Consider the following 16,352-nt stretch of genomic DNA (forward strand, 5'->3'; position numbering starts at 1 on the left):
TCCTCTTGAGGGCTGTAACTTCGGTGGAAAGGTAGACGAGCTCCCTTCCCACCCTTTGGGGTGGAGAGGAGAATCACTGGAACTCTGTGACACTCTCACGGCAGTGGAAGGCACCATGACTTAGCTGGGGCAGAAGAAAAGCTCTCACCTGTGGGTTGGCTCCATTATCTCTTGAGTCTTTGGGGGATGGGAATCTGAAACTCAGGTTGCTCCTTCATACCCAACTCATCACTCTTAATAGGTATTTGTTGAGCTTCTTGTGAGTTTATCTTTTCATGCAGTTTGGAAATGTTTGACCATCATTTCTTCAAGTATTTTGGTTTGTCTCCTCATCTCTCTCTTCTTGGAGGCTGTGGTTGTACATGTATTAGCAGCGTGGGATTGCCCCATAACTCAGTGATGCTCTTTGACTGTCCTCTGACTCTTCACTCTCTGTTTCATTTTGGGTGGTTTCTGTTGCCATATCTCCAAGTTCACTAATCATTTCTTCTGCAATGTCCCATCAGTTCTTAATCGCAGTGTATTTTTCATCTCAGACTTTTTTTTTTTTTTGGCCATGTGAAATCTTAGTTCTTTGACCAGGAATCAAACCCATGTCCCCTGCAATGGAAGAGCAGGGTCTTAACTACTGAATCACTAGGCAAGTCCCTGGGTGGTTTTATTAAGATATTTGCTACTTTTCTCCTTAAACATACTTTTAGAAAGCTTTTTATTTTGAAATAATTATGGATTGCCAGAAAGTTGCAAAGATAATATGCTGGTGGGACATACCGTTCACCCCGTTTCCCCACTGCTTACATTGCCTACAACTATAATATGATATCAAGAGTAGGAAACTTATATATAGTCTGTGCCATTTTATTACCTATAGATTACACAGAGCCAGCCCTGCAATCAAGATACTATGCTTCTTGCACATTAAAAAATGGAAAAACCTAAAGTTGCATTTTTCAGCTTCTATGCATGCCTTGTAATTTTTTATTAGATGACAAACAGATGTGATTTTTATATTCTGCCAGTGCTTTTGGTTAGTGTTGCTTTAAGTTTTCCGGAGCTTGGTTCTGAAACATAGTTGAGTTACTGGAGACACTTTGATCCTTTGGCGTTTGCTTTTATGCTTTGTTTGGCTGGGCCAGGGCACCTTTTAGAGGAGGAGCCTTTTTCTTCTTCATTCCCTACCCAGTGGTTCTGACTGCTGGAACACGTCCTGGTCCTGGCCCCTGGGAACGCCTTTGATTGTCTCTGCTCCTTCCTTCTGGGCATTCTTTCCCCACATTCGGGCTCTCCTCACGTGCACATCCCGGGAGCTAACTTTTGCAGCTCTCCTCCCTGGTGCCCTCCCCTTGACCTTCGAATTCCCAACTTCATCTCCTCGGCCCAGACAGACAGACAGCCATCGCACGGTCTGACAGCTGGAAACTCTGCGGGCAGTAGATGGTGGCGATCACGGGGCATCCCTGGTCTGTTGCCCTCACTGGGGGGCACCGTCCTTGCTGACTGGTATCCAGCATCTGGAAACCGCTGTAGCATATAGTGGTCTGGGGTTTTCTTTAGTTATTTAAGGCAGAAACACTCCTTCCTTTTTAATCTCAATTTGCTTACATCAGACGGTCATTAGTGTAAAAGGGAAATAAACCTGTGTTTGCCAGGAGGCTGTGGCCCAGCTTGCAAACCGAAGTTCCTTCTTTTACTGTGAAGGGATTTGAGTGCTGACATTTTCCTCATTTGTACGCCTGGTCGCTGACTTGCTTCTTTGTTCACTGACCAATGAGCTTGAGTGTTCTGCAGGTATTTTACTAATACTGAAATGTGCCACAAAGGCTGTTGAAATCGCCTATCCCACATGCTGTCCTGACACCCTGTAGTACCTCGGAAGGAGCCTTGCCACTCCCAGAAACACCGAGGTCATGTTTATTCCTGCGGATCTTGATGACCCTGGATCACCCTCCCACACACACACTCACACTCACACACCGTGTGACACTGTCAGCACCTGGGAGACCTCAGAGAGCGAGGTCCAGAGGGGCCGTCATCTTTGACAGCTGATGCTCGAACACCACAACCTGCTGCTCCGGCTCTGGAAGGCCGCATTCATTAGGAGGCCTTTCAGCATTAACTCCAGAAGTGGTCCCAGGTTCCCCTCAGCTAGCAGTTATCGGGCTTCCCAGGTGGCGCTAGTGGTAAAGAACCCACCTACAATGCAGGAGACTTCAGAGACACAAGTTCAGTCCCTGGGTCGGGAATATCCCCTGGAGAAGGGCATGGCAACCCACTCCAGTATTCTTGGCCTGGAGAATCCCATGGACAGAGGAACCTGGTGGGCCACAGTCCACAGGGTTGCCAAGAATCGGACACGACTGAAGCAACTTATCACACACAGCAGATATTGAGCAATCATAGTATCTTTGAGTGTGGGCTTAGATGCATTGCATATATAATTTCGTATCATCTCCAGAGTTCCTGTAAGACCAGTCACAGGACATGTTCTCACCAGTCAGAATCGCTGGGTCCAGTACTCACTGTATTGAAAAAAAATTAGTTCTGCTCTGAAGGCTGCTCTTGTCCAACCTAACAAAGCTGAAAAGCAAACCTCAAAAGGATCAAATTGTTTCCAGGTAATAGAATCATGACCAGTCCTAAAAAAAAAAAAAAAAAAAATCACTTTCTTTCCAATAAAAAACAATTATTTTTCTATTATATAAATGGACTTCCCTGGTGGGTCAGATGGTAGAAAATCCGCCTGCAATGTGGGAGACCTGGGTTCGATCCCTGGGATGGGAAGATCCCTTGAAGGAGAACATGGCAACCCACTCCAGTATTCTTGCCTGAAGAATTCCCATGGGCAGAGGAGCCTGGTGGGCTACAGCCCATGGGGTTGCAGAGTCGGACACGACTGAGTGACTAGGCACATGCATTATATAAATAACAAAGCTCAAAAAAAATTTCAGCAGCCACTAAGACCCATCATGAGTTAAAATTAGATGCACAGGGGTTACCCTGTGTTGATAAGTCTGTCCCACTGCCACTGGTTCAAGGCCTTGGACCTCTCCCTTCCCCAGAGCAGGGATTTCTAACCTGTGAGCCACAGACTTCAGGCCACACTTCATCTCATACAGTCCTCTCAGTCTCTCTCTGAGATACAGGTAGGGTTATTTTCATTGCTCAGGTGAGAAAGTGAGTGTTTAGAAGTGCTCATAAACTTGACCAAGGTCTCACAGCTGGCATTTGGTCACAGTCAGGATTTTTCTGCCACATATATCAAACAGCAGGACCATTATTCTAGAGGATTTGGTACTTTTCTATGTGAGGTCTTCAGGTCTCAGGCTAGCATGAGGCCTCACTTAAGGGGCCTTTCCTGAGATTTTAGAAGACAGTGACGCAGCAGCTTTGCCTGGCTCTCGGAATTTCATTGTTACTTTAAAAACTTGAATTCTTACTTTGAGACTTGAGTTCCAATTCATTCAATAAAAACTTTTGTTATGAACCACAACCAACATCCAAGAAAGGCATGCCATTAATTCCTTTCATGTCCTCCTGCAACAGCGGATAGGATGGATGTAATCTGTGCATACTTTATCCATCTTGTCTGCTCAAGATGAGGTGCCTGTTTTATGGGTCTCCTGGCCGGCAGACTCTGTACTTCTTTCGAGATGGGAGAGGCAGCTTCTAGCAGAAGGTGTGGATTCATGGTCCGTGGAAACAGGGCCTGTGTCTTCTCAGGAGTCTGCACCTGAGTAGGAAAAAATCACACAAATTTCCTATAAATGGACCAGACCTGATGTCCTGGAGTCAGAGTCCAATAGAGGCAGATTTGGTGTGGATGGTTATACTTCTGACCCTGTCAACTGTTTTTAAGACTGAGGCCCTATGACAGGCTGGGCCTGCCAGGAAGAGTGACTCAGCCACAGACAGACTGTTCCTGACCATTTCCTTTCTATAAAACTTAAGTTAAACAGAGACGTGCTCGTATATGTTAGAAGGAATGCGGTTGAATGGCAAGGGAAAATCTATTCAGTGGCCTCGAAGAAAAATTAGTTGAACTCAAACTTTGAATTATCCCAGTACTGGCGTTCTCATGTAATAGCTTAACCTTTTAGAGACCAGAGCGTGTCTGTGTGTTAAGACAAAGGCAGAATCCTATAGGAGGGAGCTTGTTTTGAGTTTTCGCTTCCTGTGAGTAAATGAATTCCATTCTTCCGAAGGTAGACCCAGCCCTGTCAGAGCTGTGAATGTGCAGACCTAGCTGGGTGAGATACGTGTGCAGGCCAGAGTGGGATTTCTAAGGACTGATGGTGAGGCGGGGAGGGGGGGTGAGGGTGAGGAAGACTGCACAACTTAAGTTCACGGTGATGTGAAGCCAAAGGACTTTGAGAACTTTTCCCACGGAGACCAGAAAGACTCCCAAGGACTAGATGGTAGGTTCCCAGAGAAGGCAGGAAGCAAGCCAAGACTGGAAGAAACTGGTGATCCCAGCCCACCTGACTGTGGGCCCATAATGAGCCCACATCACTTCGGGCTAAGCATCTTGATTCAGCAGCCGGCATCACATTGTTCCATGTATGCCTGTCCCCGCCTTGCTTCAGCAGCAGCAACTTCTTTCTGTTCCTCCAGCTTGCTAAGCCCATCCTACCCCAGGACCCTTACCCATGCCACCCTCTCCACCTCGAATGCCTCCCTTCCCCTGTGCCACACTTATATGCTTGATTTATTTATAGTCAGATCTCAGTCAAGTGTCACTCTTTATCCTGTCTGAAGGAACCCTCAGCCAGCCACTTTCTGTTACATGATCCTGTTTTATTATCTTTATAGCACTCTTCACTCTCGGAAATCATCTTGGTTTTTGTTGACTTATTTTGAGTCTGAGTCCTCCCACTGGGATGTAAGCAGTACAGGAGTAAGACCTGTTTTTGTTCAATTGGTCATTATATCGCCACTGCCTAGAATAGAACCAGGCTTCTAGCCAAGGTTCAGTAACTCTCCAGTAATTAAAGGGATGGTGGTGGTGGTGGTTTAGTCGCTAAGTTGTATCCAACTCTTGCGACCCCATGAATCATATAGCCCGCCAGGCTCCTCCGTCCATGGGATTCTCCAGGTAAGAATACTGGAGTGGGTTGCCATTTCCTTCTCCAGGGGTGTCTTCCTGACCCAGGAATTGAACCCAGGTCTCCCGCATTGCAGACAGATTCTTTACCGAATGAGCTAGGAGGGAAGCCCCGAGTAAACAGATGCGTGAAGTCAAATACAACTGAAAAGAGAACCATGTCATATATCGGCCAAAACAATGTGTAAGGTTACTAATCTGAGAATAAGGGGTCTGTGTGTATATGTGTGTGTATCTAAGTTCTTGTGCTGTGTTTCAAGTGCCTGACATTATTAAGAGCTCTATAAATATTAGATAATGGATGATCATTTTTTACAAATTCTACTCCTGTTTCAGCTAAGCTAAATTGGTCCTTGGTAAACTAGGTAATTCAGATGACTCAAAGAGCAAAGCAAGGTCATACCCACAGGAAAACTGAGATATCTATCCTCAGTTGAGTTAAAAGATACTGAATTTAATAATAATTTTTAAATTACCTTCTAAAGTAAACCTTAAGTTTATACACAGGTAAAATAAAAATCATTATATATGTTAAATTTATTTAAAAAAACAGCATGTGTATTCAATTATTTTTAACTTAACAGTTTCATAACTCAGCCAAAAGTTTTTAGTCTTTATGGGCAAATCTTAGCTAACAGGGTGAAGTAGAATTCATTTACAAATAAAACTGGGTCTGGTATGTGCATTCTGATTTGAGAATTGAAACTTCAGTTAGTGCAGGATTGCAACGTGACCTTCCCTGATTACAGCTGAGACCACAAGTTAATAACTGGAGCAGAGGACTTTTCTGGGCTTCAGTCTCCTCACTGGAAATGAGGAGGTTGAAATGGAAAATGAAATTATAATGAATAACCCCAATATGTTTGTCTTCATTTCTTATACCCAACCCCTTACATGGAATCCATGTTATACACTATGGTTATCAGAAGCTATTTGTTAAGATACCGTATATTTTGAAAAGAGACTTGTGATATGGATAAAATTTAGGCCATCCCCTCCTTTTACCATCTTCCATGTCACACCCAAAGTACTAATGTTTTAGTGAAAATGTTAGTTGCTCAATCATTTCCGAACATTTGCAACTCCATGGACTGTAGCCCTCTAGGCTCCTCTGTCCACGGTATTCTCCAGGCAAAAATACTGGAGTTGGGTAGCCATTCCCTTCTCCAAGGGATCTTCTCCACCCAGGGGTCAAACCCAGGTCTCCTGCATTGCAGGCAGATTCTTTACCATCTGAGCCACCAGGGAAGCCCTCTTTAATTTCTATCACATTTATCTAGGATTTTTTTCTTCCTCTTGTTGATGGTAGTGCAGGAATGCTTGGGAGAGCCTATGTAGTCTACAGGTGATACTTTGGAGTCTGGGGCCCCTGCAGAGGCCTCTGAAGGCCCGCAGACACCCACTAAAACATGCCCGCTGTTGATCAGGGGTACCCTGCAGGCTCTGAGAGTGGTCAGCCAGTGGACACATAACCATTGGACTTGGAGGACAGCAAGCTGAGTTTCATCTTTTCTTCTTGCTAAGACAGTATTTGCCCTGAAGGGAAACAAGGCTTCAGCTCAGACTTCAGCTCAAATTGTGGCAGACAGTTTCACAAAATTAAGCAATATAAATTTCACTGAATATCTTCTAAATGTTAAAAAATTCAACCAAATTGTTCTCAATTATATATTTTTCAAAAAGTGTCCAAAGTTGTGTGTAAGTGGTAACGTAACTCTTTATGGTGTTATATATCACCTAGTCAGCACGATCACCCCTCCTATGTACTCAATGCTTATAGTACATTCTTCATGTTTTGTAGATGTTGGATCATAATCTCGCCATGTTGTATTATAAGCTTTATATGCTTGCTTCTCTGAAACACAGATATTCATAAATAAAAGATACAAGATACCAAGTCCTTGTGGAGAAAGCAACTGTATATTTTATCTTCCCCCCTTGTTTATTATCCTTTTGTCACTTAAGTAGTTATATCAGTCCAGTTCAGTCGCTCAGTCGTATCCGACTCTTTGCAACCCGATGAATCACAGCACGCCAGGCCTTCCTGTCCATCACCAACTCCCGGAGTTTATTCAAACTTATGACCATTGAATCGGTGATGCCATCCAACCATCTCATCCTCTGTCGTCCCCTTCTCCTCCTGCCCCCAATCCCTCCCAGCATCAGGGTCTTTTCCAATGAGTCAACTTTTCGCATGAGGTGGCCAAAGTACTGGAGTTTCAGCTTCAGTCCTTCCAATGAACACCCAGGACTGATCTCCTTTAGGATGGACTGGTTGGATCTCCTTGCAGTCCAAGGGACTCTCAAGAGTCTTCTCCAACACCACAGTTCAAAAGCATCAATTTTTTGGCACTTAGCTTGCCTCACAGTCCAACTCTCACATCCATACATGACCACTGGAAAAACCATAGCCTTTACTAGATGGACCTTTTTTGGCAAAGTAATGTCTCTGCTTTTTAATATGCTGTCTAGGTTAGTCATAACTTTCCTTCCAAGGAGTAAGTGTCTTTTAATTTCATGGCTGCAGTCACCATCTGCATTGATTTTGGAGCCCAAAAAAATAAAGTATGACACTGTTTCCACTGTTTCCCCATCTATTTCCCATGAAGTGATGGGACCAGATGCCTTGATCTTAGTTTTCTGAATGTTGAGCTTTAAGCCAACTTTTTCACTTTCCTCTTTCAAGTTCATCAAGAGGCTTTTTAGTTCCTCTTCACTTTCTGCCATAAGAGTGGTGTCATCTACATATCTGAGGTTATTGATATTTCTCCCAGCAATCTTGATTCCAGCTTGTGCTTCTTCCAGCCCAGCGTTTCTCATGAGGTACTCTACATATAAGTTAAATAAGCAGGGTGACAATATACAGCCTTGACGTACTCCTTTTGCTATTTGGAACCAGTCTGTTGTTCCATATCCAGTTCTAACTAGTTATATAAATAGTTATATAAGAAAATACAAAAAAAAAAAAAAAAGCACAAGGAAGCACTCTTAACCCCACTATCAGAAAAGAACCCCATATGAACTTCAGAGATCATACTACACATGTTACTTTATAGTGTGGCTTTTCTTTATGTAAAATATAAGTAAAATATTTTCATTTAATGCAGTGTTCTTCTAAACATGATCTTTAAACAACCACATGAGATTTCATCCTGTAGCTGTTCGTAGCAAGACCCCTTATGTGGGAGGCAGTGTAAGTAGGTGAGAGAATAAGGTCTGAAATGGATCTTGCTTTTTACTAACTGTGACCACGGCCAAGTTATATACTCACCCCATTCCTCCACCTCCTTACCCATAAAATGAGGATAACAATAGTAACAGCTTTATAATGTGTGATTTTAAGATTAAATAACTTGTTACACATGATACATGTTACATGTCGCACACGATGTTATACATGTTATATGATATACATGTTACACATGATGATGCTTAGAGTACTTGCAATAGTACTGGAATATGTTGTATTATTAGAGCGTTTCTATAATTTTATTCTGATGGAACAATTACCGGATACATGGTAAGAACTCAATGTGCAGTGAAAGTGAAGTGAAAGTTGCTCCGTTGTGTCGGACTCTTTGTGACCCCATGGACTATACAGTCCATGGAATTCTCCAGGCCACAATACTGGAGGGGGTAGCCTTTCCCTTCTGCAGGGGATCTTCCCAACCCAGGAATCGAACCCAGGTCTCCCGCATTGCATGTGGATTCTTTACCAGCTGAGCCACAAGGGAAGCCCAAGAACACTGGAGTGGGTAGCCTATCCCTTCTCCAGTGGATCTTCCCGACCCAGGAATCGAACTGTGGTCTCCTGCATTGCAGGCAGATTTGTTACCAACTGAGCTATCAGGGAAGACCAAGAACTCAATAAACATTCATTATCATTCATCACAGCATTCTAACTTCAAAAAGCAAAAAAACAATACAGGTAATAAAGAACTCAATAAACATTCATTATTAGCTATATTGTTTTTTGCTTTTTGAAGTTAGAATACTGTGATGAGTATCTGTGAAGAAAAAAAGGCTTTTGCTCTTGTAATATTATTTCCCTAAGGTAAGTTTCTTGGACATGGAATTACATCTTTGATACTTGCTGCTGAGTCACCCTCTGTGCAGGCTGTACTGACGCCTGCTCTGCAGCGCTCAGGGTAAGAGAGAAAGCACATACCTTGTCCCAGAGAGCGATGCTGTTCTGGGAATGCATGGCGGCGGAAAATGGCACCTGCACATGTGAGGATTTTTGCAGTTTTCCGAAACTATTGAATACCAAACAATTGCAATTTATTCAATGCACTCTTTCTTTTTAATATTTACATAGTCTTCAGGCTAAGATATAAAAAATTAAAAACTTGTTTCATTTTTTTGTGTGCTCAGCATTGAGTATATTAGTCTGAATTTTGCTTGAAAAGATATTTGTATTGATAGAAAAATCTGTGCTTGACCACATTGTTAAGGTATCTTCCCCCATCGAAGCTAATATTTTCTTTTTTTCAGAAGAAAGCAACAAGCCCCGGGAGCAGTCAGCCCTCCAGAACTCAGTCTGGTGAAAGAGCCCCAGTCACCAAGGTCAGTCATTTCTTGGACATGAAAAGACACCTACTTTACAGATGTATCATTAGTGGGTGGGACTTGTAAGGAAAGCAAACATGTCAAGTATGTCACTGAAAATTGAACTAAGTATCATTTCTGTGCTGGTGGGGGAGGTGCAAAGAAACACGCATGACATTTCTTAATGTCTTCTAATGACATTTCTTGATGATTTAAGACCTAATAAAGACATTTGTGTTATTATTCTTATTGGCATCTAATAGTAAGTGTCCAAAAATATTAATTATTATTTTAAATATTTACAAATAATATTTGATTTTTGCACATACCATGAGTAGAAATATAGTCTTTCCACTTCTTCAGAAAATAATTCAAATTATCTTTATGAGTATTAACCATAGCAGGCTCTTGCTAAATGTGCTATATAATTATCTTACGTAATCCGCTAACAACCTTATAATTATTATACCTGAGGAAACGTGGGCTCAGAGAGGTTAAGTAACCTCAACAAGATCACAAAGCCAGTAAGATGGAGGTAGGGTTCAAACCTAGGCTTCCGGTTCACAAAAAATCCTGGACCTTTTAAACTCTGACTGAGCCTTCTTTGGTAATATAACACTACAAAATTTTGCAAATTATAAAAATCATTGGATTTTCATCTTTCAGGATACGCTGTAACTACACTTTTAGCTAGTAGTTTTCAATATATAAAATAGCTATCCTCCTTCCACTTCAGCTGGTGATCTTCCAGTATGTCCAAGATTATCCAAACCTTAACCTGTTTCAGGATTGCCTATACGACTATTGAAAATAAGCATTTTTTCCATTGAAACTGGTAGCTCTCCTATGGAGGTCTGTGGACTTCCTCATTCGTGTATGTTACTTGCTTGTTGAAGAGTTCATATTTTAATGAGCTCCTGGAGCCTTAGCCACTGTCCAAGCCCCTTATAAGTTCCCAGAGTAAAACCCAGCTGAGGCGTGAGGAGAGGCTGGGCAAGGTTATCTCCGCTGCCATTGCCCTTGCTAGTCTTCATGCTCTCTCGTTTGGAGGCCTCCAGCCAAAATATATTTTCTAGACATGTCCTGTCTTTTCTAATATTATGACTTTTATTTAACTTGCACTTAAATTATGCCTCTAAAAATTAGAAGCTTCATTAGTTCAGTCGCTCAGTCGTGTCTGACTCTTTGAGACCCCATGAACCGCAGCACGCCAGGCCTCCCTGTCCTTCACCAACTCCCGGAGTTTACTCAAACTCATGTCCATCGAGTCGGTGATGCCATCCAACCATCTCATCCTCTGTCGTTCCCCTCTCCTCCGGCCTTCAATCTTTCCCAGCATCAGGGTCTTTTCCGGTGAAAATCAGGTGCCCAAAGCTTCATTAGCCAGACCTCAATCTCGGGAGATTTTTAGTGAATCATTTGTAAATGGTTTCTAGAATTGTTATTACCTAAACTCTTGGAGTTTCAGTACATTTTCCAAATCTCTTGCCTGGAAAGGGCTTTATTCATTTCATTCATTCAAACTCTTGGAGGGTCAGTACGTTGTGAAAAATCACACTTAGGTATTTTTGTATTGTTTCCTTTATTCCCAGCCGCTTTCCCCCCGCCCCTTGAATTTAGTGGTAAGAAGCAGTCCCTTTTACATCTTTTTTCTACACAGGAGTATCATCCACTCATTTCTAGGTGGAATTCTTGTAAAGAATTTGGCCATTCTCCTCAAACCTGCCCTGCCTCAGGAAGCTGTGGGAGGGAGCATAGCTGGGAGGTGGAGACATTTAGCCACACAGTGACTGTTTTAGATTTACTGGCACACTTGTAATTCCCTCCTTGGCTTCTTCCAGATCCCATTCTATTGTTCTTTATCACTGTGGTTTCCTGACTGGAGTTCCTTCACCAATTTCCTGAATATTGGTTTTTCCAGGATTTAATTCTTCATGCCTTCCTTTTTATATCTTTAACTCTTACAGAGTATTAGAAATACATACATACATATATATATATATACACTTATATATGTGCATACATATACATATATACTTTCTTAGTTTTTTAACTTTGTCTTCTGATACCAGATTCAAAGGCCTCAGTATCATCATCACTTAAAAATGATCATTGCCATGCATCATTTAATAGCATTTGTGACCCCTTGAAGCCTTTTATTACACAATAAATTATCACAGCACACAGGTAAATGATATTCTCCCAACATATGACATGACAATAGTAGATATAATTGGCAGTGAGAATTAGTTCTGGTTTTTTTGATTCTGGGCACATTCAACTCAAAAGTTAAAGTAAGTGACAATTTTACAATTACTAAGAAAAACTTAGTCTGTATTAAAAATTCAGTATTTAAGCTTATGTAAGCTGTATATAGCTGTATATTATAGACTGGTTACCATGTATTGCAGAAATTTTTTATGAGAGTTCTTACAAAATCAATAATTATGTGTACAAATAATTATCACTTCTGCCATGCAGCCCTGGGTTTGGAGGATCCAAAACACTTAAGTGGCCTAGATATTTCTAATTCAAAATCATTACTTTAAGGTGGTTAGCGCTTAAAATTGAATTTTTATAAATTAATAATGAGGACTAATGAGGCTATAGAAATTAGACTCTTACTAAATAATAGCTGGGATCCATAATCAGTCATGCAGTTGTATTTTACTAAAAGAGTCTCAGGCAACTTCTACTGTAACCACCAACTAACTCTGGTGAGGAAAGCGAGGTTGAACTTGCATTAAGAACGTCTCTGCAGAAGACTGTGGCTATAAGAGGATGTGCGGGGTAAAGTTATCCGTTCCCACCGGAATCCACTCTGACGACTTCACGGTAAACAGGAATTCTTAAGGGCTAGCGGGTAGCTCCTAGAGAAGTCCAGAAGGCTCCAGCAGAAAGAGTCTATTTCACAGTCGGGAACAACGCCCTGCCTCCCTGCAGCAGCCCCTCCTCGCCGCCACTGCAGCTCAGCACCTATCACACTTGGGCCTGGAAGCCGGGAACGCGGACGCTGCCAAATGAAGGCTGGAAGCCCTTCTCCTAACTCAGACCTACCAGTGGGCGGCGCCTCCACTCGGCTCATTTCCGGGCTCGCTCGTGTGAGGCACAGCTGATTGGCCAGTGCGGGTCACGTGCCTTAACCAGGCTGCAGGGGAATCTGGGGCTGGGACGGCTCGCAGTGCATAGGCTGGGCTTCCCTGGTGGCTCAGCTGGTAAGGAATCTGCCTGCAGTGCAGGAGACCTGGGTTTGATCCCTGGGTTGGGAAGATTCCCTTGGAGAAGGGAAGGGCTACCCACTCCAGTATTCCTGGGTTTCCCTTTTGGCTCCAGCTGGTAAAGAATCTGCCTGCAATGCAGGAGACCTGGCTTCAATCACTGGGTTGGGAAGATCCCCTGGAGGAGGGAAAGGCTACCCACTCCAGCATTCCGGCCTGGAGAGTTCCATGGACTGTATAGTCCATGGGGTCACAAAGAGTCTGACATGACTGAGCAGTTTTCAATAATGAGGATTTTCAAATGTATTGTCAGCTGCCAGCTATTTACTCTGGAAAGGAAAATAGGAGAAGTGTCTAATTGAACTGGAGGAAAAATCACTGGTTACCACTCCAGTTTTCTTGCCAGGAAAAATCCCATGGACAGAGGAGCTGGTTAGGTGGGCTGCTGTCCATGGGGTCACAGAAGAGTCAGACACGACTGAGTGACTAAACAACAACAAACAACAGGTTATTTAGCAACATTAGATCTTTTAAACAGAAGAGGGCACATACAGCTTTGCTCCCAGTTGGAGGGGAGAAGATCTGTGCAGGAATAAGCACCCACCAGAGAATTCCTTCTGTGCTTTTGGTCTTGGTTCTGCCATAAATACTTGTTAACCTTGCCAGCACAGCCCTACTCTTCTCATGCATAATGTGAGTAAAGGGGAGCCGGGGGGGTGGGGGGTGGATAGAGTCAGCATACTGTGGGAGGCATCCCAGTGTTCAGTGTCAGCCTCACCCACAGAACCTTTGGACCACATGTGGTGGGTGAGATGATTCTGTATGTTGCTAAGTAAGCAAGCATTTTTGCTTCAATAGTTCTGCATGTGTTTTTGTGTGCTAGAAAAAGTAAAGTAGAACTTCCAAACTCATGATCTCTTGGATAGTCTTGCTTAAAACAAGGCTAGGTGAAGTCGCTCGGTCATGTCTGACTCTGCGACCCCCACAGATGATAACCTACCAGGATCCTCCATCCATGGGATTTTCCAGGCAAGAATAGTGGAGTGGGTTACCATTCCTTCTCCCAGGGATCTTCCCGACCCAGGGATCGAACCAGGGTCTCCCGCATTGCAGGTAGACTCTTTACCATCTGAGCCACCAGGGAAGCCAAGGCTAGACATGGTTAAATCTGTTTTTAAAATATTAAGTAAATATAGTTATGCCAGATTAAAAAAATAGTGGCTTAGACAGTAGAGAATCTGCCTGCAATGCAGGAGACCCAGGTTCAATCCCTGGGTTGGGAAGATCCCTTGGAGAAGGGAATGGCAGCCCACTCCAGTATTCCTGCTTGGAAAGCTCCATGGACAGAGGAACCTGATGGGCTACAGTTGGTGGGGTTGCAATGAGTTAGACGTGACTGAACCACGGTAACACAGATACACAAATAACCAAGGTGTGGGAAACAAGATTCAGAGCAGTAAGTATCATTTTAATGTGCATATTCAGTCAGTGAGGTTTTTATTAAAATACAGATTCTGACTCAGGAAGTCTGTGGTGAGACTGATTCTTTCTGCTTTTCTAACAAGCTCCCAGTGGCTGCTGGTGGTTTGGCTACTGCATTTTGAGCTGCAGAGATGCTGAACTGTGCTGAATGTGGGTGATTTAGATTACTTGTATCTTAGATTACCTAAACTGATCAGGGAATCAGATTATCTAACAGATTAGATAATCTGGTTAAAATGCAGATTCTCAGGTTCCAAGCCACAAAAATCCGATTCCTCATAAGGGGGTAAGGCCCAGGGTTTTCTTTATTTGATAAATACCCTCCAGTTTTTCAGATGCAGGTGATGTGGGGGCCACACTGGGAGAAAGGATGAACCTCAGGGACTAGAATAGACACAGCATATCTGGGAGCAATACCGTCCCTCTTCATCTCCAAGGAGAGGAGTCCCTTTCTACCTGTCCTGCAGGACAAGCATCTTTGGAAGTTTTATTTCACAACCATGTAATTACTAATCTGTACCCTTGAAGAGCTCAGACATACTCACCCTCATTGAGAGAGATATGCTGCCTAACCGTGGAGCTGTGGGACTCAGGGCTCATCCCTCTTGAGAAGTGGCCCAAGTAAATCATGTTGGTTGTTTGAAATGTCACTGATAAGCTGACGTTAAGAAACAAAAAAGCAGAGAAAATACTGACCATGAACCAAAAAGGAATTTAAGCTACATTTTCATCTAGAAGAATTCTGAGGACGGGGTCTTCTTCTCAGGGAATTATAGAATATTAGAGTTGGAAGGGCTTTTCTTTCACCACCTTTATGTAACAGAAGTAAATGAAAAATGATAATAAATAAGGTGGCTGTGGGGAACACCTTGCAGAAGTCAGTGGGACCCCGCCTGCTTTGGTTGCTGGGTGGATGTGGGTACCAGCCTGCCCAGATGAGCACTCTTCTGAATGCCAGCTGGCCATCACCTCTGCCTTGGCTGGACATGGAGTGAGTCACCGCTCAGCTGTCACTAGGGAGGCCTGAATTTCTGGTCTTCAGCCGCCCACTACCACCCCCTCCTCCACTCAACCCCCAGCTCCCTGTCTAGAGCCTTTGTTGTAACCGATTTATGGCTTTGGGAAAAACTGGCTTCTCACATTTCTTTAAAATCTTATAAGTGTTTTCCCTAACCCCAATCACTTATTTTATATTTATTGGTTAGCGTTCTTCTATTGACTTCCCTGGTGGCTCAGACGGTGAAGCGTCTGCCCCCAATGTGGGAGACCCAAGTTCGATCCCTGGGTCGGGAAGATCCTCTGGAGAAGGCAATGGCAACCCGCTCCAGTACTCTTGCCTGGAAAATCCCATGGACAGAGGAGTGTGGTAGGCTGCAGTCCATGGGGTCCCAAAGAGATGGACACGACTGAGCGACTTCAAGTGTAAGTGTATTCTTCTATAAGGAAAAACATTTCCTTATCTCTCCTCAGCGTCTAAAGGATATTTATTGCTGAGGATGCGGTGGGGAGTGATTGCTACCTGTGTAAGATTAAAACAGAATAGTGACATTTAGCAAAATCATTCCAGACTAGCCAAGGCTACATCTGCCGACTGATGGAGAAGGGGTAGCAGGCCAACAGAAGGAGGGGTAGGTGGCCAACCTTGTCTTGTGTTTCAGTTCGCATGCTTTGAGAGAAGATTCTCAGGGCAAGAGGAATTTATCAGTGGTCAGTTAAGTTTCTTGATTGTCCATGAATTGGCTGAGCATATGTATACATATAAACAAGTTTATTTATGGCAGTATGAATTCATGCATTCTTATTTTATTCAGTGGCTTAAAGTCCATTCTTATTTTGAAATGTTTAATCATAATGTATAATGTACAGTAATTCAGTAGAATTTTGGTTCTGTTAAACCGCTCTTTAGAAAGCAAAATCTGTTACGGGATGTAAAATGTTAATTTACTGGGTAGTTTAAAAAGCCACGTTTGGGGGCGTGTGTTCGCAGGGAGACAGCCCTGGAG

The 16,352-nt window shown here is 43.1% G+C and overlaps 1 protein-coding gene across 7 annotated transcripts in view; it reads left to right on the forward strand.

The window, feature by feature from the left end:
• CAST (calpastatin) overlaps window positions 1-16,352 on the forward strand; it is a 122,653-nt gene that overhangs the window by 29,987 nt on the left and 76,314 nt on the right. For all 7 annotated transcript variants that reach the window (XM_065918813.1, XM_065918726.1, XM_065918644.1 and 4 more), the window contains exon 3: window positions 9,596-9,667. In XM_065918813.1, the coding sequence (XP_065774885.1) occupies window positions 9,596-9,667 (72 nt within the window). The remainder of the gene's footprint in view (window positions 1-9,595; window positions 9,668-16,352) is intronic.

Source organism: Muntiacus reevesi, chromosome 1 (assembly GCF_963930625.1).
Source record: "Muntiacus reevesi chromosome 1, mMunRee1.1, whole genome shotgun sequence".
Lineage (NCBI taxonomy): Eukaryota > Metazoa > Chordata > Mammalia > Artiodactyla > Cervidae > Muntiacus > Muntiacus reevesi.